This window comes from Grampus griseus, assembly GCF_964374135.1.
Source record: "Grampus griseus genome assembly, chromosome: 21".
In the NCBI taxonomy this organism is placed as follows: domain Eukaryota; kingdom Metazoa; phylum Chordata; class Mammalia; order Artiodactyla; family Delphinidae; genus Grampus; species Grampus griseus.
Window position 1 is genome coordinate 34,366,212 of NC_139015.1, and position 21,672 is coordinate 34,387,883.

Sequence of the window (21,672 nt, forward strand, 5' to 3'; positions counted from 1 at the left end):
GCCTGGAACATTGAAAGTGCTTAATACATATTAACTGTCATTTTTGCCTGAATGCTTTGAATGGCAGTGGAGAGGAATTAAGTAGAGACCATTATGGCCTGAACACTGAAGTGTTTACCTCAGCCTGGCAGACCAACTGGGGTTCATTTAGTAGCAAAATATACACCAACCGCCCAGGTCATCTCTGGGAGGCCACTGTGTTTGTCACAGGTGTTCCAAGACATTTTGGCTTAGCTTCTCCTCCAGCAACCCCTCCCAGGGGGAGTGACTGGGGCCATGTGACTTAGCTGTTAGCATGATATCACAGGACATTTCCAGGCAAAAGGTAGTTCTCACTAAGTTCTTCTGGTTTATTCACTTGGTAGTCACATTCCTTTGAAATAATGCAGGCTCATTTTGTTCAAGATCTAGAGGACAAAGGGATCAGCAGTAGGATTCCTAAAGGCCCATGGGATGATTATTTTCTGCTGACCTCAAACCAGTGTTTTGTTCCTCAGTGTAATAATGTATATTATCATGTGGAGTTTAACAGTGTGTGGGCGGAGAGAGAGAAAAGCTTTTACGGAACGATGGCACAGCGTTGTCTGTGAGTGACGTGGGGTGAGACGGCCACCAGGAGTTGTAAGTAACTGCCGCGCCTGTCAGTCCACTGCCATAGGCAGTGTGGGAGCTGGGGAGGCACCGCGTGCGTTGGCTCTGCCATCACTGCGTCACGGGGGCCACAGCCAGGCTCAAGCCTTGCTTTGAGTAAGACACTTGGAGACAACCCGTCGCTACTTTGGGCTCAGTGTTGAGTTGATTTACAGCAGGTGATGGCTGTGGAAAGTGAGGTGTCCCAGAACCACTGGAACTGCAGAACCTTCTTAGGAAACTGTTTTTCTCCAGGTGAGTAATTCTGGTTCCCACACCATTTGCGGAAGTGACTCCTTGGCAGCAGGCCCCCTCTGGGGCTGGCCATAGCCTGTCACTCTCTTTGTTTTTCTGTATGGAACAGAGGCTCCAGCTTTAAGGGCCAGGAGCTGTATGAGGAAAGCCAAGCTCGGGGTCCTGGGGTGGAGAGCTAATGCTGGGGGCTGGAGGGTTGATCGAGAAGCCAGGGAAACTTGCTTTTTGACAAAGGATCTTTTAAGAGGATAGCTTTTGCTCTACTGTTTTTGGTCTTTTTTCTCTTTCGTGCTTAAGAAAATATTTTCCCTTAAAAATGCAGTTAGATTTGTGTATAAAAGTTCAGTGGAGAAAATGTATTTGGACTAGGGGTGTCTTTTCTGCCTATGCTCTGATGAAATAACAACGCCAGAAACTGATGGACTAACCTTTGGAATTTGTGTTTCTTCTGGTTAGAATATCGTTGAGAGAGCTGAGCGCAGGAAGTGCTGTTTTGAGATTTAGTTCCCTTTTTAAGGACCTCTCCCTTCTGTTTGTTTTAAAGTGGGTTTTGAGTTTTCCATTTCTATGATAAGCCCATTTCCTCTGGGACATTTGTAGAATATTCAGACACAGATTGAAATTACTGAGAAACAAATAGGGCGCAGAGTCAAAACATGTTTGAAATGCAGTTAACTGAAATAGGTTGTCAGCCACTGAAGGCTTACATTTGTTTTACTGAACATTATTATTTTAAAAAATTGAACTTTGGTTTGCACTTTCTTAAAGTTTCACAAAGTCCATTCAGTTTTTTAAAATTTTTTATTTATTTATTTTTTTTAAAGAGGCCAGGACACATTTATCAAATAATTAGACTTAACCAATATACAGAAATGCTTATGGAAAGCAGAAGAACTGAGGAAGGGAGGGTCAGACCATTTCTTTTCCTGGAAACCCACGTTCTCTCTCTTGCCCAGAGTGGTAAAACAATGCAGACCTTTAGGTAATTTTTTATACTTAATGTTTCTCGATCATACCATGAAGCTATAGCTTCACATGAAATCAAAACTAAATCTCTAGTGTTATTAGCAAAATATTGTTTTAGAAATAAAAGCCGTGTTCAGGGCTGTGAGGTGATTCCATGTGTGAGCTTTGTCAGATGGCATTACAGGATTAACTAGCTGAGCCATATGATTCATTCAATACATGAGCCAACTTAAACCCATTCATAATTATGTTCTTTATTAGAGAGATGGGAGAGCTGTGTCTAAACACAATAGGCATTTAGAACAGTCCTCTATTGTGTCTTTCCCAGAGTGACTCTCCCATCCCCAGAAGCTGTCTGCCTGATGTACAGCAACAATGTCTTGCAGACAGAGTTGTGGATCTGATTAGGTTAGAGGAGAGTCATCCTAGCTCTTAAGCAAGGTGGAGGATTACTTGAAAACCTCAGAGCTTTACCAGAGCACTTTTAAAGTTTAGTCTCATTTCATTTACTGTGTACATTTATGGTCTTTTGCTAGTTAATAATAGAGAGTCAGGAACAATGACACTTTGATAACCCAGCTAAGTGGTTTGACCTAAAAACCTCCACTGAATCCTAGTTACCTATGCCAATATACCATTAGGACAGAGAGGGGAGGCACAATCAATTTCTTTTAGAGCCCACTCTGATTTTTATTGAACTTGCTCTACACCTCTTGAGGTCTGTGTATGCATACTTATGTTTATTTTACCTGGGTAGGGTAATGTTTTAGATGATGTTTATGTAGAAGAATTTGAGCAGTTTATTAAAATATGCTGTCATGGGTCAACCGTGTATTAAAAAATCCCATCCACTTAAAAAGGAGTCTCATTATAGAATTAAAGTATATGTTCATTAAAGACAATTTGAAAAGCACAAAGAAATAATCTAGGAACCACCACTGAGAAATCAGTTACTGTTGCCATTTTGGTATATGCATTTTCAACGTGTGTGTGTGTGTGTGCGCGCGTGTGCGCACGTGTGCACTTCAGGTTTATTTAAATGAGTGCTTCCAAAAGTCTGGTGCAGACACTATTGGTGGCACATGAAATAATTTAGGAAATATATGAATGAGCATGTTTTGTTAATGGTTATATATTCTAATATATATTATAAAATTATAACAACACATCAAACCTATGATTTCATGGTTACAGTTACTCTGGATGACCTTTAGATGTTGGGAGTCCTCAGCCCCTCTTCAGCACCTCACTCATTAGGTGATTTCACTAGGTCTTCAATATCCAGCGCATCAGTGATCTGGTCAGCTCTACCATCAAAATCTGTTCCTGATTCAACTCTTCACCACTCCTAATGCCACCAGGATTCAAATGATCCAGGTCACCATGGTTTATGACAATATCCGTTTTTTAAAAAATATATTTATTTATTTGGTTGCGCTGGGTCTTACTTGTGGCAGGCGGGCTCCTTAGTTGCGGCTCACTGGCTCCTTGGTTGTGGCATGCGAACTCTTAGTTGTGGCATGCATGTGGGATTTAGTTCCCTGACCAGGGATATGACAATATCCTTTTAACTAGTGTCCTACTTCAGTCTTTTGTCAATCTCTGTTGGCTTCCCATCTCAGAGTAAAAGCCCGAGTCCTTACCACCAACCCACAAGTCCCTGCATGGTCTGCCTCTTCCCCGTCCTGTACCTCTGTGACCTCATCTCCTCCTATTCTTCTTTCTCACCTGCTTCTGTCACATCTTTGAACATACCAAGCATGCTTCCACCTTGGGTCCTTTGCTCTTGCTATTACATCTTCCTGGAATGCTTATCCCTCAGGTACTCCCATGGCCAGCCCCCCAACTTCAGGTCTTCAAAGGTTCCTTTCTAGCAAGCATTTCCCTGGCTACCTTCTTTAAAATTCTGACTCCTTCCCCCACAAGCCTCATGTTCCTCTTGCTTGTTTTATTTTTTCTCGCTAACCATGTCACTAATGTGGTTATCTTATTTTATTATGTTTCCCCACTTAAACATAAGCTCTTCCAGGTCAGGGATTTTTGTCTGTTTTAGTCATTACTGAATCTACAGCACCTAGTATAGTTCCTGGCATATAGTAGGCATTTAGTAAAAACTTGTTGAAAGAATAGCTTAAATAAAAGTCATGGGCTGACTTAATGAACAATATTAAATAAATCAGTACCTCTAGTACAGGGATATGCAAAAGTCATGAAAGTGATGAATGGATAATCTTTGAGAAACACTGATTTAAATAATCTTTGAGTCTTTTTCTTTTGTGTTATTACAAATAGCACTGCAGTAAATACCCTTCAGTAGTTTTCTTGTATATATTTATGATTATTTCTTTAAAATAAACACTTAAAAGTCTTTTTGCTGATTCTTAGGATATACATATTTTTAAGACTTACTGAAGCTAGACAGCTTATTGGTTCATACCCCTCTCCAATCTATGAGCACTTATATTTCTTCCTAAACCTTGCGGTGCACTATCTCAGTGCCTTTTTATCTTTGCCAGTTTGATAGCTGAAAAAGCTGAGTGCCTGAGCTTGTACTTCATTGATAACTTATATGTATAAGTATTTTCCCACCTGTTTAATTCTGATCTTTTAATCTTTTTTTTGTGACTTGCTTGCTCTTGTCTGTTTGGGCTGGGCTCTGATTGCAGGGGACTGAAAACCTCCATGAGCTGGTTTTATTGGATGGATGTCATAGGCACTCTGGTTTATGTACAAGGAAAGAATACGAAGGACAGGCAGACCTCTCAGAGACAGGAACGGGAGGGTTCCTGCTTCCTATCATTTCCACTCCAGCTTTTCTTTCCCTACTGGGTTTCCCTTTTCTCCCTCTCTGCAGGGCCTCTGCTTTTCTGTAACTGTTCATACCACCTGGCTTTGGTTTGCCATGTCACTCAGTTCAGCCCTGACTCTTAGCAGGACCTTTCAGTTCAGATACCCATCATCATCCAGGTGCCGTGGGCATCTGTGTCCCAGATTTCTAGGAGTGAGCAGTCAGTTGGCTCCATTTCATTAGGTGGTTGTGTCTGGTCCAGCTAGCTGAGATTAGGGTTGGCGGGGGGGGGGGCGGTGGTTGAGGCACTTGGGGACTGTTCTGTCCAGGGGCTGTGGGTGAAATAGCTTCTCTAGGAAGGATGAAGTGACTGGAATGTTCAGTACCATGTCTTTTGCCCATTTTTTCGTATGATGTGTTCATCTTTCTCTTATGGGTACACAGAAGCCCATTACATACGACGACTAGTTTTGTCTTTTGTCTCATGGGTGTTTTTCCCTCTGATTACCTTTTTTTTTTTTTTTTTTTGCGGTATGCAGGCCTCTCACTGCTGTGGCCTCTCCCGTTGCGGAGCACAGGCTCCGGATGCGCAGGCTCAGCAGCCATGGCTCACGGGCCCAGCCGCTCCGTGGCATGTGGGATCTTCCCGGACCGGAGCTCGAACCCGTGTCCCCTGCATCGGCAGGCGGACTCTCAACCATTGCACCACCAGGGAAGCCCCTGATTACCATTTTAATTTTGCTTGGTGTTTTCACCATTTAATTAAAATAGTCAATTAAATCATGATTTTTGCTACTGTAAAGTTTAGAAATACCTTCTTTATGAGGAAATTATATATTCAGCTATACCTTCTAGTTCTTTAGTTTTATTTTTTATGTGCCCCTTGAATTACATTAAATTATAGGGGAATTTGGGAGAGAAATAGTATCTTTGCCTAATTCATTCTAGGAGCATAGTGTTTATTTAGTATTAATTCCTTTCAGCAAAATTTTATAGCTTTTTTTAATTCTAGTTCTGTACCTTTCTTAAGTTTAGTCCTAGCTACTTTATAAATTTTATTCTTATTATGAGTAGAATTTTTCTCAATTATGTTTTCTATCTGGTCCTTCATGGTTTATTGAAGCTATTGTTTTCATATTTTTATTTTACAACTGACCACTTTACTAGTTCTAATAACTTTTTTACTTAATACATTTGGGCTTTGTATGTAGACACTTACAACATCTGCAAATAGTTATTTTATTTCTGCCTTCTTCTATCTTTTCATTTTTTTTTTCTCATTTTACTGTAGTAGATCTTTTAGAATGAGGATTATGGTGATTGTAATGGAATGTAAAATAATGTCTTATACTGTTGTGTTTTGTTAGGAATAATTGTTCTGACTAGATAGTCAGAATAGGGACTTCCCTGGTGGCGCACAGTGGATAAGACTCTGCACTTCCAATGCAGGGGGCCTGGGTTTGATTCCCTGGTCAGGGAACTACATCGCACATGCATGCTGCAACTAAGAGTTTGCATGCCACAACTAAGGAGCCTGGGAGCCGCAACTAAGGAGCCCATCTGCTGCAACTAAGGAGCCCATGTGCCACAACTAAGGAGCCCAGAAGCCAAAACTAAGGAGCCTGCCTGTCTCAACTAAGACCTGGTGCAACCAAATAACTAAATTAATTTTAAAAAAAAGCAGTAGTTGTTTAACAACTTTTAGATAGTCAGAATATTTGGGAATGTAGAGGTAAATGAAACTAGTGGAAAACTGGTCTTGACCCAAAAGATGATCTACACTGGCTTGTCTTGGAGCTTGAATGTTTCACTTGTTACTCTCTTTCTGACCAAATCATTGCCTCCAGAAAGTCCCTGTTAAAATGCCCATGTGATCCTCCCATTAACACAGACTTGCTAATATAGCATGTCACTGATGTGGTTCTCTGATTTTCTGGTAATTGATACTGGTCTACTATTATGGAAAATGAGAAATGGACCTTAAAGAGATAGGATAGAAAGTGTTTAAGGTGGTGATGGCAGCATGAGCCCATGTAGTTAGCAGCTGCTTACTTCAGCTTTAGCTTTTCTCTGCTTTGTGTTCTGTGTACCTCCCACCTCCACCCCACAAACTCAACCACAGTGAACTTCTTTTGCTTTCTTAAATATGTTTTATTCTCTTGTCTTGAGCTTTCCTGTTCTTACCCCCCACTCTTAGCATCCTCGTCCTCAGGGTCAACTTCAGTGTCACTCTTCTCTAGGAGACTGATTTCCTTAGAGTAGGTTATGGTCCTACCATGTACTCTGAATGTACCCTGTATTTTCTTTAAAATGACATTATTATAATTGCTTTGAAAAATAATCTCTTTTAAAAATGTTAGAGCTATTTAACTATAACCTCAAATTGCAGTGCCAGAGAGCATGTCTCCCTTACTGATCATTGTGTCTGACATCTAAGTAGTCACTCAATAAATGCTTCCAAAATTAATGATGAACAGGGGAATGGAGGACAGTGAGCATGGGTGAGAGACTGCAGGGAGCTGCCTTGACTAGTGAAAGTGATAGCAAGAGGGAGTTGGAGGAGTTGGAAGGGAAGGTATTGTGTACGCCTGTGCCAGAAAAACTTAGTTTCTGAACCTGTGTGGAACTGAAGGGAAGGCCTGCCTTCTGTTACTGAATTTGAGCAGAGTTCTGAGAGATTTGAAATGGAGTTTCATATACAGGTGAACTCAATGTACCCTTGGACACGGAGAAGAATACAACTCTATACTTCATGCTTTTACCCTTTAATTTCTTTGCTTTTCAGGGTTGAAGTAGTACAGCCACTAGGATTTTACAACATCTAAACTGGCAGACTGGCTCATAAAGTTTAGGACCCCACCAACAATGAAGACCATATTTAAAAAGCTAGAGTGGTAAAAGGCAGTAGGAGGAAAAAACAGGGGTCTGTACAAAAAAAACAGGACTTGGTGCTTTTTCGTTGGCAAAAGCAAGGAAAGTTTGCTTTTGTGAGCCTGGATGGTACCAGTTCATGACTAAAGAATTACCGTACAGTTTTCACTGTTTCTCAAGTTAGAGTAAACTTGTATTCCTATACTTCTGTTTTTTGTATTATCATTCTATTATAAATTATAAACAGTGAACTCAGAGCCAAATGTAAATAGGAGACCAAATACATTTATTACTATTATTTTCTTTATCTCATTTATTCAAACTATGTATTCCTGAGGAAAACTGCTCTTTGACATAATGTTGAACTGAGGGTTGAACTTTGAGTATTAATACTTGGAGTATTAAAAACAAATCCATGTCAATTGAGCTGAGTTTTCATGAGATTACTATATGACTAATAAAATTAAGCAAGTTGAGGTGCTAATTTTGGTAGATTGGGTTGTAGTGATACTGCATTTAAGTTTTACTTCTTTTTTGTTCCTTTCTTTTTGTTTTTCCTTTTGTGGATTGATGGTTTTCTTTTGTTTTATGCTTGAGTTCTCTTCTTTTTGGTTTTTATGAATCTGTTATGAGCTTCTGATTTGTGGTTACCATGGTTTTCAAGTATGTCAGTCCACCACTATATATACTTGCTGATATAAGCTCAAACACATTCTGAAAAACAATCTACATTTTCTTACTCCCCCCACCCCTGTTTTTATGATTTTAATGTCCTATTTTACATCTTCATGTTTATCATTTTGCTGGTCATTGTAGTTATAATTGCTTTCACAAAAATTGTTTTGATTGCTTTTTTTTTAAATCTATACACTGGTTTATTGAAGTGATCTACAATGCTTTTACATATTTGCTTTTCCTGTTGTAATTTTATTTTTCCTATCGATTCTCGCTTCTTTTCTATTTAGAGAAGAACTTTCAATATTTCTTCTAGGATAGGTTTAGTAATGCTATATTCTTTTTGTTTTTGCTTATCTAAGAAATGCTTTATCTCTCCTTCTATTCTAAATGATAATCTTGCTGGGTAAAGTATCCTGAGTTGCAGGTTTTTCCGTTTTAGGACTTTGAATATATCTTTCTACTCCTTTCTGGCCTGCAGCATTTCTGTAGAGAAATCAGCTGATAGCCCTATGGGGGGTTCCCTTCTAACTAACTCTTCATTTTTCTATTGTATCTTTAGAACCTCTTTTTATCTTGAACTGTTGCCATTTTAATCATAATATGTCTTAGAGTAGGTCTGCTTGGGTTCATCTTGTTTGAGACCCTCTGTACTTCCTGTACCTGGATATCTGTTTCCTCCTTTAGGTTTAGGAAGTTTTCAGCCATAATTTCTTCAAATACATTTTTGATTCTTTTTTCTCTTTCTTCTACCTCTGAGATCTGTATTATGTATAGATTGGCATGCTTTATATTATCCATAGTTCTCGTATATTGCTTTTATTTTTTTTCCATGTCTTTCTTTTTATACAGCAGGTTCTTACTAATTATCCATTTTATACATATTAGTATATACATGTCAATCGCAATCTCCTAATTCATCACACCACCCCACCCCCCGCTTTTCCATCCTTGGTGTCCATACGTTTGTTCTCTACATCTGTGTCTCAATTTCTGCCCTGCAAACCAGTTCATCTGTACCATTTTTCTAGATTCCACATATATGTGTTAATATACGATATTTGTTTTCTCTTTCTGACTTACTTCACTTTGTATGACAGTCTCTAGATGCATCCACGTCTCTACAAATGACCCAATTTCTTTCCTTTTTATGGCTGAGTAATATTTCATTGTATTTATGTACCACATCTTCTTTATCCATTCGTCTGTCAATGGGCATTTAGGTTGCTTCCATGTCCTGGCTATTGTGAATAGTGCTGCAGTGAACATTGGGGTGCATGTGTCTTTTTGAATTATGGTTTTCTCTGTGTATATGCCCAGTAGTGGGCTTGCTGGGTCATATGGTAATTCTATTTTTAGTTTTTTAAGGAACCTCCATACTGTGGCTGTATCCATTTACATTCCCACCAACAGTGCAACAGGGTTCTCTTTTCTCCACACCTTCTCCAGCATTTGTTGCTTGTAGATTTTCTGATGATGCCCATTCTAACTGGTGTGAGTTGATACCTCATTGTAGTTTTGATTTGCATTTCTCTAATAATTAGTGATGTTGAGCAGCTTTTCATGTGCTTCTTGGCCATCTGTATGTCTTCTTTGGAGAAATGTCTATTTAGGTCTTCTGCCCGTTTTTTGATTGGGTTGTCTGTTTTTTTAATACTGAGCTGTATGAGCTGCTTATATATTTTGGAGATTAATCCTTTGTCTGTTGATTCGTTTGCAAATATTTTTCTCCCATTCTGAGGGTTGTCTTTTTGTCTTGTTTGTAGTTTCCTTTGCCTTGCAAAAGCTTTTAAGTTTCATTAGGTCCCATTTGGTTTTTTTTGTTTTTATTTCCATTACTCTAGGATGTGGATCAAAAAAGATCTTGCTGTGATTTAGGTCAAAGAGTGTTCTTCCTATGTTTTCCTTTAAGAGTTTTGTAGTGTCCCGTCTTACATTACATTTAGGTTTCTAATCCATTTTGAGTTTATTTTTGTACATGGTGTTAGGGAGTGTTCTAATTTCATTCTTTTACTACACGTAGCTGTCCAGTTTTCCCAGCACCACTTATTGAAGAGACTGTTTTTCCTCCATTGTATATCCTTGCCTCCTTTATCATAGATTAGTTGACCATAGGTGCATGCGTTTACCTCTGGGTTTTCTATTCTGTTCTTTTGATCTCTATTTCTGTTTTTGTGCCAGTACCATATTGTCTTGATTACTGTAGCTTTGTTGTATAGTCTGAAGTCAGGGAGTCTGATTCCTCCAGCTCCGTTTTTTTCCCTCAAGACCGCCTTGGCTGTTCAGGGTCTTTTGTGTCTCCACACAGATTTTAAGATTTTTTGTTCTAGTTCTGTAAAAAATGCCATTGATAATTTGGTAGGGACTGCATTGAATCTGTAGATTGCTTTGGGTAGTATAGTCATATTCATAATATTGATTCTTCCAATCCAAGAACATGGTATATCTCTCCATCTGTTGGTATTATCTTTAATTTCTTTCAGCAGTGTCTTACAGTTTTCTGCATACAGGTCTTTTGTCTCCCTAGGTAGGTTTACTCCTAGGTATTTTATTCTTTTTCTTGCAATGGTAAATGAGAGTGCTTCTTTAATTTATCTTTCAGATTTTTCATCATTAGTGTATAGGAATGCAGAAGATTTCTGTGCATTAATTTTGTATCCTGTAACTTTACCAAATTCATTGATTAGCTTTACTAGTTTTCTGGTGGCATCTTTAGGATTCTCTATGTATAGTATCATGTCATCTGCAAACAGTGACAGTTTTATTTCTACTTTTCCAATTTGTATTCCTTTTATTTCTTTTTCTTCTCTGATTGCCGTGGCTAAGACATCCAAAACTATGTTGAATACTAATGGTGAGAGTGGACAGCCTTTTCTTGTTCCTGATCTTAGAGGAAATGCTTTCAGTTTTTCACCATTGAGACTGATGTTTGCTGTGGGTTTGTTACATATGGCGTATATTATGTTGAGGTAGGTGCCCTCTATGCCTACTTTCTGGAGAGTTTTTTATCATAAATGGGTGTTGAATTTTGTCAAAAGCTTTTTCTGCATCTATTGAGGTGATCATATGTTTTTTTTCTTCAGTTTGTTAATATGGTGTATCACATTGACTGATTTGCGTATATTGAAGAATCCTTACATCCCTGGGATAAATCCCACTTGATCATGGTGTATGATCGTTTTAATGTGTTGTTGGATTCTGTTTGCTAGTATTTTCTTGAGGATTTTTGCATCTATATTCATCAGTGATATTGGTCTGTAATTTTCTTTTTTTGTAGTATCTTTTTCTGGTTTTGGTATCAGCGTGATGGTGACCTCGTAGAATGAGTTTGGGAGTGTTCCTTCCTCTGCAATTTTTTGGAAGAGCTTGAGAAGGATGGGTGTTAGCTCTTCTCTAAATGTTTGATACAATTCACCTGTGAAGCCATCTCGTCCTGGACTTTTTTTTGTTGGAAAATTTTTACTCACAGTTTCAATTTCATTACTTGTGATTGGTCTGTTCATATTTTCTATTTCTTCCTGGTTCAGTCTTGGAAGGTTATACCTTTCTAAGAATTTGTCCATTTCTTCCAGGTTGTCCGTTTTATTGGCATAGAGTTGCTTGTAGTAGTCTCTTAGGATGCGTTGTATTTCTGTGGTGTCTGTTGTAACTTCTCCTTTTTCATTTCTAATTTTATTGATTTGAGTCCTCTCCCTCTTTTTCTTGATGAGTCTGGCTAACGGTTTATCAATTTTGTTTATCTTCTCAAGGAACCAGGTTTTAGTTTTATTGATCTCTGCTCTTGTCTTCTTTGTTTCTATTCTATTTATTTCTGCTCTGATCTTTATGATTTCTTTCCTTCTACTAACTTTGTGTTTTGTTCATTCTTCTTTCTCTAGCTCCTTTAGGTGTAAGTTTAGGTTGTTCATTTGAGATGTTTGTTGTTTCTTGAGATAGGATTGTGTTGCTATAAGCTTCCCTTTTACAGCTGCTTTTGCTGCATCCCATAGGTTTTGGATTGTCGTGTTTTCATTGTCATTTGTCTCTAGGTATTTTTTTATTTCCTCTTTGATTTCTTCAGTGATCTCTTGGTTATTTAGTTTGTATTGTTTAGCCTCCGTGTGTTTGTGTTTTTTACGTTTTTTTCCCTGTAATTGATTTCCAATCTCATAGCATTTTGGTCAGAAAAGATGCTTGATATGATTTCAATTTTCTTAAATTTACTGAGGCTTGATTTGTGACCCATTGTGTGATCTATCCTGGAGAATGTTCAGTGTGCACTTGAGAAGAAAGTGTAATCTGCTGTTTTTGGATGGAATGCCCTATAAATATCAATTTGTCTGGTCTGCTGTTTCATTTAAAGCTTGTGTTTCCTCATTAATTTTCTGTTTGGATGATCTGTCCATTTTTGTAAGTGAGGTGTTAAAGTCCCCCACTATTATTGTGTTACTGTCAATTTCCTCTTTTATAGCTGTTAGCAGTTGCCTTATGTATTGAGATGCTCCTATGTTGGGTGCATGTATATTTATAATTGTTATATCTTCTTCTTGGATTGATCCCTTGATCATTATGTAGTGTCCTTCCTTGTCTCTTGTAATATTCTTTATTTTAAAGTCTATTTTGTCTGATATGAGAATTGCTACTCCAGCTTTCTTTTGATTTCCATGGAATATCTTTTTCCATCCCCTCACTTTCAGTCTGAATGTGTCTCTAGGTCTGAAGTGGGCCTCTTGTAGATAGCATATATATGGGTCTTGTTTTTGTATCCATTCAGCGAGCTTGTCTTTTTTTTTTTTTTTTTTTTTTGGTTGCACCAGGTTTCAGTTGCGGCAGGTGGGCTCCTCAGTTGTGGCATGTGAACTGTTAGTTGCGGCATGTGGGATCCAGTTCCCCGACCAGTGATCGATCCCGGGGCCCCTGCATTGGGAGCATGGAGTCCTATCCACTGCACCACCAGGGAAGTCCCAAGCCTGTGTCTTTTGGTTGGAGCATTTAATCCATTCACGTTTAAGGTAATTATCGATATGTATGTTCCTATTACCATTTTCTTAATTGTTATGGGTTTGTTTTTGTAGGTCCTTTTCTTCTCTTATGTTTCCCCCTTAGAGAAGTTCCTTTAGCATTTGTTGTAGAGCTGGTTTGGTGGTGCTGAATTCTCTTAGCTTTTGCTTGTCTGTAAAGCTTTTGATTTCTCCATCGAATCTGAGTGAGATTCTTGCTGGGTAGAGTAATCTTGGTTGTAGACTCTTCCCTTTCATCGCTTTAAGTATATCGTGCCAATCCCTTCTGGCTTGTAGAGTTTCTGCTGAGAAATTGGCTGTTAACCTTATGGGAGTTCCTTTGTATTTTATTTGTCATTTTTCCTTTGCTGCTTTCAATAATTTTTCTTTGTCTTTAATTTTTGCCAATTTGATTACTGTGTGTCTCAGCGTGCTTCTCCTTGGGTTTATCCTGTATGGGACTCGCTGTGCTACCTGGACTTGGGTGGCTGTTTCCTTTACCATGTTAGGGAAGTTTTTGACTATAATCTCTTCAGATATTTTCTCTGGTCCTTTCTCTCTCTCTTCTCCTTCTGGGATCCTTATAATGCAAATGTTGTTTCGTTTAATGTTGTACAGAGGTCTCTTAGGCTGTCTTCATTTCCTTTCATTATTTTTTCTTTATTCTGTTCTGCGGCAGTGAATTCCACCCTTCTGTCTTCCAGGTCACTTATCTGTTCTTCTGCCTCAGTTATTCTGCTGTTGATTCCTTCTAGTGTAGTTTTCATTTCAATTATTGTATTGTTCATCTCTCTTTGTTTGTTCTTTAATTCTTCTAAATCTTTGTTAAACATTTCTTGCGTCTTCTCGATCTTTGCCTTCATTCTTTTTCCAGGTCCTGGATCATCTTCACTATCATTATTCTGAATTCTTTTTCTGGAAGTTTGCCTATCTCCATTTCATTTTGTTATTTTTCTGTGGTTTTATCTTGTTCCTTCATCTGGTATATACCCTCTGCCTTTTCATCTTGTCTATCTTTCTGTCAATGTCGTATCTGTTCCACAGGCTGCAGGATTGTAGTTCTTCTTGCTTCTGGTGTCTGCCCTCTGGTGGATGAGGCTATCTAAGAGGGTTGTGCAAGTTTCCTAATGGGAGGGACTGGTGGTGGGTAGAGCTGGCTGGCTATTGCTCTGGTGGACAGAACTCAGTAAAACTTCAATCCACTTGTCTGCTGATGTGTGGGGCTGAATTTCCTCCCTGTTGGTTGTTTGGTCTGAGGCGACCCAACACTGGAGCCTACCCGCGCTCTTTGTTGGGGCTAATGGTGGACTCTGGAAGTGCTCACGCCAAGGAGTACTTCCCACAACTTCTGCTGCCACTGTCCTTGTCCTCACGGTGAGACACAGCCACCCCCCTGCCTCTGCAGGAGACCCTCCAACAGTAGCAGGTAGGGCTGGTTCAGTCTCCTGTAGGGTCACTGCTCCTTCCCCTGGGTCTTGATGTGCACACTACTTTGTGTGTGCCCTCCAAGAGTGGAGTCTCTGTTTCCCCCAGTCCTGTCAGAGTCCTCTAGTCAAGTCCTGCTAGTCTTCAAATTCTGACTCTCTAGGAATTCCTCCTCCTGTTGCTGGACGCCCAGGTTTGGAAGTCTGACGTGAGGCTCAGAACCTTCACGCCAGTGGGTAGACTTCTGTGGTATAAGTGTTCTCTAGTTCGTGAGTCACCCACCCAGCGGTTATGGGACTTGATTTTATTGTGATTGCGCCCCCCTCCCATCTCATTGTGGCTTCTCCTTTGTCTTTGGATGTGAGGTATCTTTTTTGGTGAGTTCTAGTGTCTTCCTGTTGATGATTTTTCAGCAGTTAGTTGTGATTCCAGTGCTCTCACAAGAGGGAGTGAGAGCACATCCTTCTACTCCACCATCTTGAACCAGTCCCTCCCCCCACTCCATTTGTCTTTCTGTCTGCTGTTCTGATGGAGTGGTTTCCATTATTCTGTCTTCTGGATTGCTTATTCGTTGTTCTTCATTACTTAGCTTGCTATTTATTGCCTTTATCTTTATTTTCGTCTCAGCAGTTGAGCTGTCTATTTTTGATTAGCTTCCCCTTATAGTTTCTAGTTCCTAGTTACAGTGGTCTGCATTTCTATCAACAGCCTTTCTTAATTCCTTCAGCACTTTTATTATCTCCTTTTTGGACTTTGGGTCTAGTAGACTGGAGTGGTCAATTTCATTGTTATTTCAGGGGCATTCTCTTGATCTTTTATTTGGGTTGGTTCCTCTGCTTCTTTATTTTACTCATTTTTCTCTCACTGTATAAATTCAGAAGAAACAGTTATCTACTGTGGTCTTGAAACAGTTATCTACTGTTTTTATGTGGGAGCTTCCCTGGGTAGCCTGTGTGGCTCTAATATTTTTGGTGTGAGGGTGGTTTTTAGTATGGATGCCTGCCACATCTTTCCTCAGGGTGTGCTGGCTCTTATCCCCTTGAGAGTAGGTGTGATTAGTGTTGTGACCAGAGCCTGCCCTGGATTTTGGATTGGTCCTCCTCTTTCCTCTGTGGTTGTCACAGCTCTGTCAGCAGCAGGGTCTGCTTCCCAGTTGCTGGAGTAGACGTCCCTAGATCCGGTTCTGAGTGGCCGTGTGAGGTAGGCAGGACTGGAGCACTCCCGCTGTGAGAGGAGCCACTGAGTATTCCTCTGCAGGAGTTGTCTGTCGGGAAGTGTACTCTGTGATGTCACCTGTTACCTCTTGTGTGTGCTCACAATGTACACTGTTCTTGCCATTGACCTCGGCCCCGCCTTAGTCATGAGAATGCTGGCAATCGGCCCAAATGTCCCTCAGGTGCTGCGCTCAGAAGGCTGCAGATGCAGATCTGCCGAAGTCCGGCACCTGGACACACTGTAGTGGTGCACCTGGACCTGCTGTGGTAGTGCAGGGAATCAGCCCAAACCCCAGCCCCGCCGTTGCGTGTGCCTACCATAAAGCCCACCACTGCCGACACTGGTCCTGCCCCGCCCAGGGGGGTGCCTGTCATCTGCTTGGACGTCCTACAGGCGCTGCGCTCACAAACCTCCTGGTGGCATAAATCCTCTGAAGTTGTGCAACTGGAAGAATTGGCTCAGATTTCAGCCCTGTCTTCGCGTGTGGGCAACCCGCCTGTGCTTGTGTGCTCCCAGAGCTTGTAGAGGTGGAGCCGTGCCTGCCCATGAGCACACTGAGAATGAGGCTGCTGTGACTGCACCACGTTCCACCCCTTCCTGCGTGCGTTGACAGTGGAGCTCCTGTGGTGCACCTAGGCTCTGTCCAGCACACCCCCCCACCTGCAGCCTGGACCACACTGTGGGCCCTTTGGGTTGTCTCTGCACAGCCAACCCCAGTCCCGTCCCTGGGTCTGTTAGCTGAAGCCGGAGTTTCGGTCCCCGGCTGCTGCGCAGCAGGCACGTGTCTCGGGCTGGGGAGTGCAGCAAGGTGGCCAGGACCGTCTGTGCTGGTCTCTCTTTGTCCTGCCTGCTGCAGGCCAGCTGCAGCACTCTCCTCCAAGCCTCTGAGGCTCTGTCTGTCCCAGCTGATCTTCCAGCTGTGAAGGGGGTTCAGAGGGCGAGGGAACTTTTCTTCTCTCACAGCTCCCTCCCAGAGGCATAGGTCCCGTCCCTGTTCATTTCTTCCTGCCTAGTTAGGTGGTTTTCTTTCTGGCAGCTTTGGTTTTGTGAGGTCTTCTGCCAGTATCATTAGGTGTTCTGTGAGAATTGCTCCACAGGTAGATGTATTTCTGATGTATTTGTGGGAGGGGGTGAGCTCCACGTTCTTTTATTCCACCGTCTTGATCTCTGCAAGGCCTTAAGCCTCTGCTCTTAACCGTGATGTTAACATTGTATAAAACAGTGTCACAGCCATCATACTCTTTCTGTCACTTTAGTGTGAGCTGATGTTAATTGTCTTACAGTGCTTATAGCTCAGAACTTACAGTACATCTGAAAGATAGAAGACATACTCTCTCTGAATAGAAATATTCATATCAGAGTTGTGAGTATAAAATGGAATTTGACCCTTGGGTATGTATAACCAGAATAGGATTTTTAAAAAATACAAACCAAAACCTTCAAAAATTTTCCAAAGGGCCTTTGCCCAGGCTGACATTCATTCTCATACTTCAGTGATAACACAGTACGTGTTTCTGGAATCAGTTTTGTGTAATATAACTCTATTCCTCCTTAACAGTAACATTTTTATTTCTCTAAGAGAAAGGTACAGAAGGAACTCATTTACATCACAAGGAATATAAAATAATAAGACATTATACCATTTGGTGAGTCCTACAAGAAGTTGGACTTAAGTTAGAAAGAAAATTGCTGCTGATATTAATTTGTTTGGATCCAACAATTGTACCAATTCTGTCAATCTGAATTTTTAGGGGTGATGTCCAGTGATATGTGTTTTTAAATGAGCTTCCCAGGTGACTCTAACAGATATTGAATTTTGAGAGCTACTGGTGGTCTTTACAATGAGAGATAACAGATAATACTCGAACTACTGGTACAGCAGTTTTAAATTTGTTATAGCCTGTGATGCTTATTTGAAATATAAGTAACCCTTTGGTTCTCAAACTTTAGGTCTGGGGTAGGGCTGGAGAAGTTGCCTTTATAACATTTTCCCGGGTGATTCTAATGCACACATACGTTTGAGAAACTGTGCTAGTATATGACAGCATAGCAGTAAGTCAGGGTTTTCCGAATTGTATTTCTCTAGGTGTTAATAGATGTTCTTGGCACAAAAGGATTCATGTCAGATAACTTTGAGAAATGCTGGAAAGGTAAAAAGTGTTTTTGGTTTTTGTACAGCTCTAATTTTCATAGCCTGAAGCACTAGGGTTTTGTGGAATACTGTTTTGGGGGACACATGGAAAGAGGGTGACTCTTGGCCCTTGTTTGTTGAAAGTCTTGGTTAAAGAGGTGGCGCTGGATTGGTGTAAGCCCGGGCGCACTGTATGTTACTGGTGCTCTGACTTGGGGCTGGTTTGCTGCTTTCCAGTGTCTGCATCACAGTCAGGTATGTGTTGAACAAAGCACCTATCTCGTTCTTCTTTTCTGAACTTCTCCCTCCAAACACTGCAGATTTCTTTGGCAACGTTTATCATGGATAATGAAGTGTGTGCTTTAGGCATTGGTACATAGCTCTTAGATTTATTCTGGTGAGTTGTGGGGAACTTTTTTTCTATTTCTATTTTGTAAAGTTAAGAATTCTGGGAAAGAGAAACCACTGAAATCTTCAAAAATTTTTAATAGTAAACACTAGTTTTGAGTGGTTGATTTTTAAGGCAGATATTATGATCCTCATTATTTGCAGACGAGGAAACTGAGGCTGAGAGAGGTGACACAACTTGTTGGGACTGAGACCTGAGACTAGGTCTGTTTGAGTCTCCAGACCCGTAATTTTTTTCCTCAGTGGCTTTGCCTTTCAGTTTTATTCAAGGTTTATATTAGTGCAGTGGATTGTTTACTGTGGAAAGTATTCTAGGATTGGAGACAGATGTGGGTTCAATTCCAATTTTGTATCTAAGCAGCTTTGTATCTTTGGGAAAGTCATTTAGTCTCTCTGAGCCTCACTTTTTTTCCCTCCATTAAATTGATATGTAGTGTTTTCCAGGCCTTATCCCCAGATATTAGTAAAGATTTATGAACATGGGTGTGTATAGTGTAAAGCACCATCTGTAATTGTGAGGGCAGAGAGCAGGTAGTGGTATCCACATTTTTAGTAACGAGCTTTCCCCAAACTTTGGCAAGTTTTAAGTGGTATCAATGGGAATTACTTCTGCAAGTCTTTTGGTTGCTCTGAAGTGACTAGCATGTGACAACACTGTGACAAGCTGCAGAAACGTCAGCTCTTCGGTGACTTGGGGCTGGTGGCATTGCAGCAAATTGCAGAATTTAGGATCTCCCGTGGCAGGACCAAAAAGCCAGGCTGATCTCCGGTAGGGCAGGACCTTTAACACCTCTGGTGCATAAAGGGAGAAATCACACCTTTGCTATTTTTGCTACTTGACTGGTATTTTCTTACTTTAAGTGATTGGGGTAAAGATCTTTTGAGAGGACTGGCGAGATTGACTTAAAATGTATTTAGGTTTTATTTTATCAGCCCTAGTTCCAAGGATAGGAATTCAGAATGTGAAAGTAAAACTGTCTAGGCGATTTGACTCTGTAGTCGAAGGAGAAATTTAAAAATGAATTTTAAGAGTGGTGCCAAAGGGCATTCTGTTTTCTTCAGACCCCAAATGAAGGAGTGTGTCCTCCAAATGGAAGTTCCAGACTGGTAGGATTCTTTTTCTTTTTGGCTTCTTGGGAGTTTTTCTGGCTCTTGGCTTAGTTTTTTCTTTTCTTTGTCCTCCTTCCCTCCCTCCCTCTTTTTCTTACTGCTACATAAAACCAGAGTGATATTACTTATCATATACTTCAGAAATAAAATTAAAGAATAAAGTATAAATAAAAACTTCATAGAGCTGAATGACTGGGTTGAATGATCATCTTTGAGTGAGTTTATATGCTGAGATAGGAGCTCAGAGGTGCCAGGACTCAGGAGAAGGGTGGTCAAGCACATGCTCTTGTTCTCTAAACTTTAAAATATCTGAACTGGGTCATCTGACATGTTTTTTTTTTTTTTTCAGATTTACTTATTATTTATTTATTTTATTTACTTTTGGCTGCGTCGAATCTTAGTTGCAGCACATGGGATCTTTGTTGCAGTGTGCAGGATCTTTTGTTGTGGTGCGTGGGCTTCTCTCTAGTTGTGGCATGTGGGTTTTCTCTCTCTAGTTGTGGTGCATAGACTTCAGGGCACATGGGCTCTGTAGTTCTGGCACGCAGGTTCCAGAGCGCGTGGGCTCTGTAGTTGTGGCACGTGGGCTCTAGTTGAGGTGCGTGAGCTCAGTAGTTGTGGTGGCATGTGGGATCTTAGTTCCCTGACCAGGGATCGAACCTGCATTCCCTGCATTGTAAGGTGGATTCTTCACCAGTGGACCACCTAGGAATTCCCTGATATGTATTTTTTATTTTTTAAAAGAGACAAGATCTATATGAAGTTAATGTACTAGTGAGGACAGTATATTTTATATTTCTATGGTGAATTTCATTCTGAAATGGCTGTGTTCTCTGAAAGTCACAAAATCTAAATGCATGCTGCCTTCTGGGTTCATCTCTGATATGCAGCTTCTTGCAGCAGGTAGTTGGGAATTGCTAAGTGCATCACATCCACACCTTATGGTATTTAGGTAAGGAAGCAGAGGGACTGTCACTAGGGGGATATTGGCCCAGGACATCACAGCTAGGTCATTCCCTCTTGCCATTTAAAAAGTTGAGTTTGAGGATGTTTCTGCTTTTTTTCTTGCACCGTGGCGTGGGGTATTGCTCTTAAGAGTGTTGTGGGGTGAAAGGGTATTAGGAACACACTCTGGGGGATGGACTGTAGTACTGAAGAAGGGACACAGGTTTGCCCCCCTCCTCTCAAGCAATGCCCAAGTGACACCGTCCGAGGAACTGGGCTGGATAGACAGGTGCTGTCTGGGGCTCTGCATAGTGATTCCTTTTTAAGAAGGCATATATATGACCAAATCTTCTCCCTGTTTGCTTTTCTTCTTTGAAGTCTGATGCTCACTCAGCCTGGGCCATCTAGTGGTTTCAGGCCACTGAAGACCCTCTCATGGCCCTTCCCAAACCTAAGTTTTTCTGGTAAAAAACATCTTATTTTGTAAATTGAATAGCTTAGTGAAAGTTTGAATGCATGTTTCACAGAGTGTGTGTTCCATGTAGGATAGAAATTAAAAGGGTAGTAAACAAAACAAAACAACAAAAGTGATTTTATCAAGGTTAGACTCTTTTCTGAAGAACTTCTAAGTCTTTAGTACGAAGAGTACTCACCTGCATTGTGAATCTGCAAGGGGTGGGTTTAGAAGTTAAAGAATACTCAGCTTACTGGCCATTCGTATTTTTTATAGTATGGAGTGTATTTGTCCTCGAGGAAAATTTTCTTTTCCTGCTATCTCTTCCTCAAAATGAAGTTTGAAGTGATGGAATAGATTATGGTTCAAAAAATTATTTGAAGCCATGAGCATAGAAGTTCATAAGCCATATGGAGTAAGCTCTGTGTGTGTGTGTGTGTGTGCGCGCGCGCGTGTGTGTGTGTGTAGGGGGGTTATTTGTTTGTGTATGTGTGTGTAAAAGTCCAAAAGTTTGGTATTAAAGCAATATGAAGCAGTGTTTGAATTACTGGGGGAAATATTCTTCATTTCCACAGAAACTGGTCAACAAGTGAGGGAAATTGTTAATATTCAGTTTTTTTCTTTTTATTTGAAGTGAAGTTGATTTACAATGCTGTATTAGTTTCTGGTGTACAGCAGAGTGATTCAGTTATACATATATAAGTTATATATATTTTTTCAGATTATTTTCCATTATAGGGTATTACAAGATATTGAATATAGTTCCCTGTGCTATACAGTAGGACCTTCTTGTTTATCTGTTTCGTATATAGTAGTGTGA

General features: G+C 40.4%; 1 protein-coding gene across 8 annotated transcripts in view; it reads left to right on the top strand.

Annotated features, from left to right (window-relative positions):
• Nucleotides 1-21,672, top strand: part of PSD3 (pleckstrin and Sec7 domain containing 3) — a gene marked incomplete at both ends in the record, with an annotated part of 558,422 nt that overhangs the window by 216,940 nt on the left and 319,810 nt on the right. The window contains one exon of one of the 8 annotated variants that reach the window (XM_082680187.1): nt 19,406-19,450. The exons of the other annotated variants lie outside the window; for them this stretch is intronic. Within the exon in view, the coding sequence (XP_082536313.1) occupies nt 19,406-19,450 (45 nt within the window). The remainder of the gene's footprint in view (nt 1-19,405; nt 19,451-21,672) is intronic. 8 annotated transcript variants of the gene reach the window in all.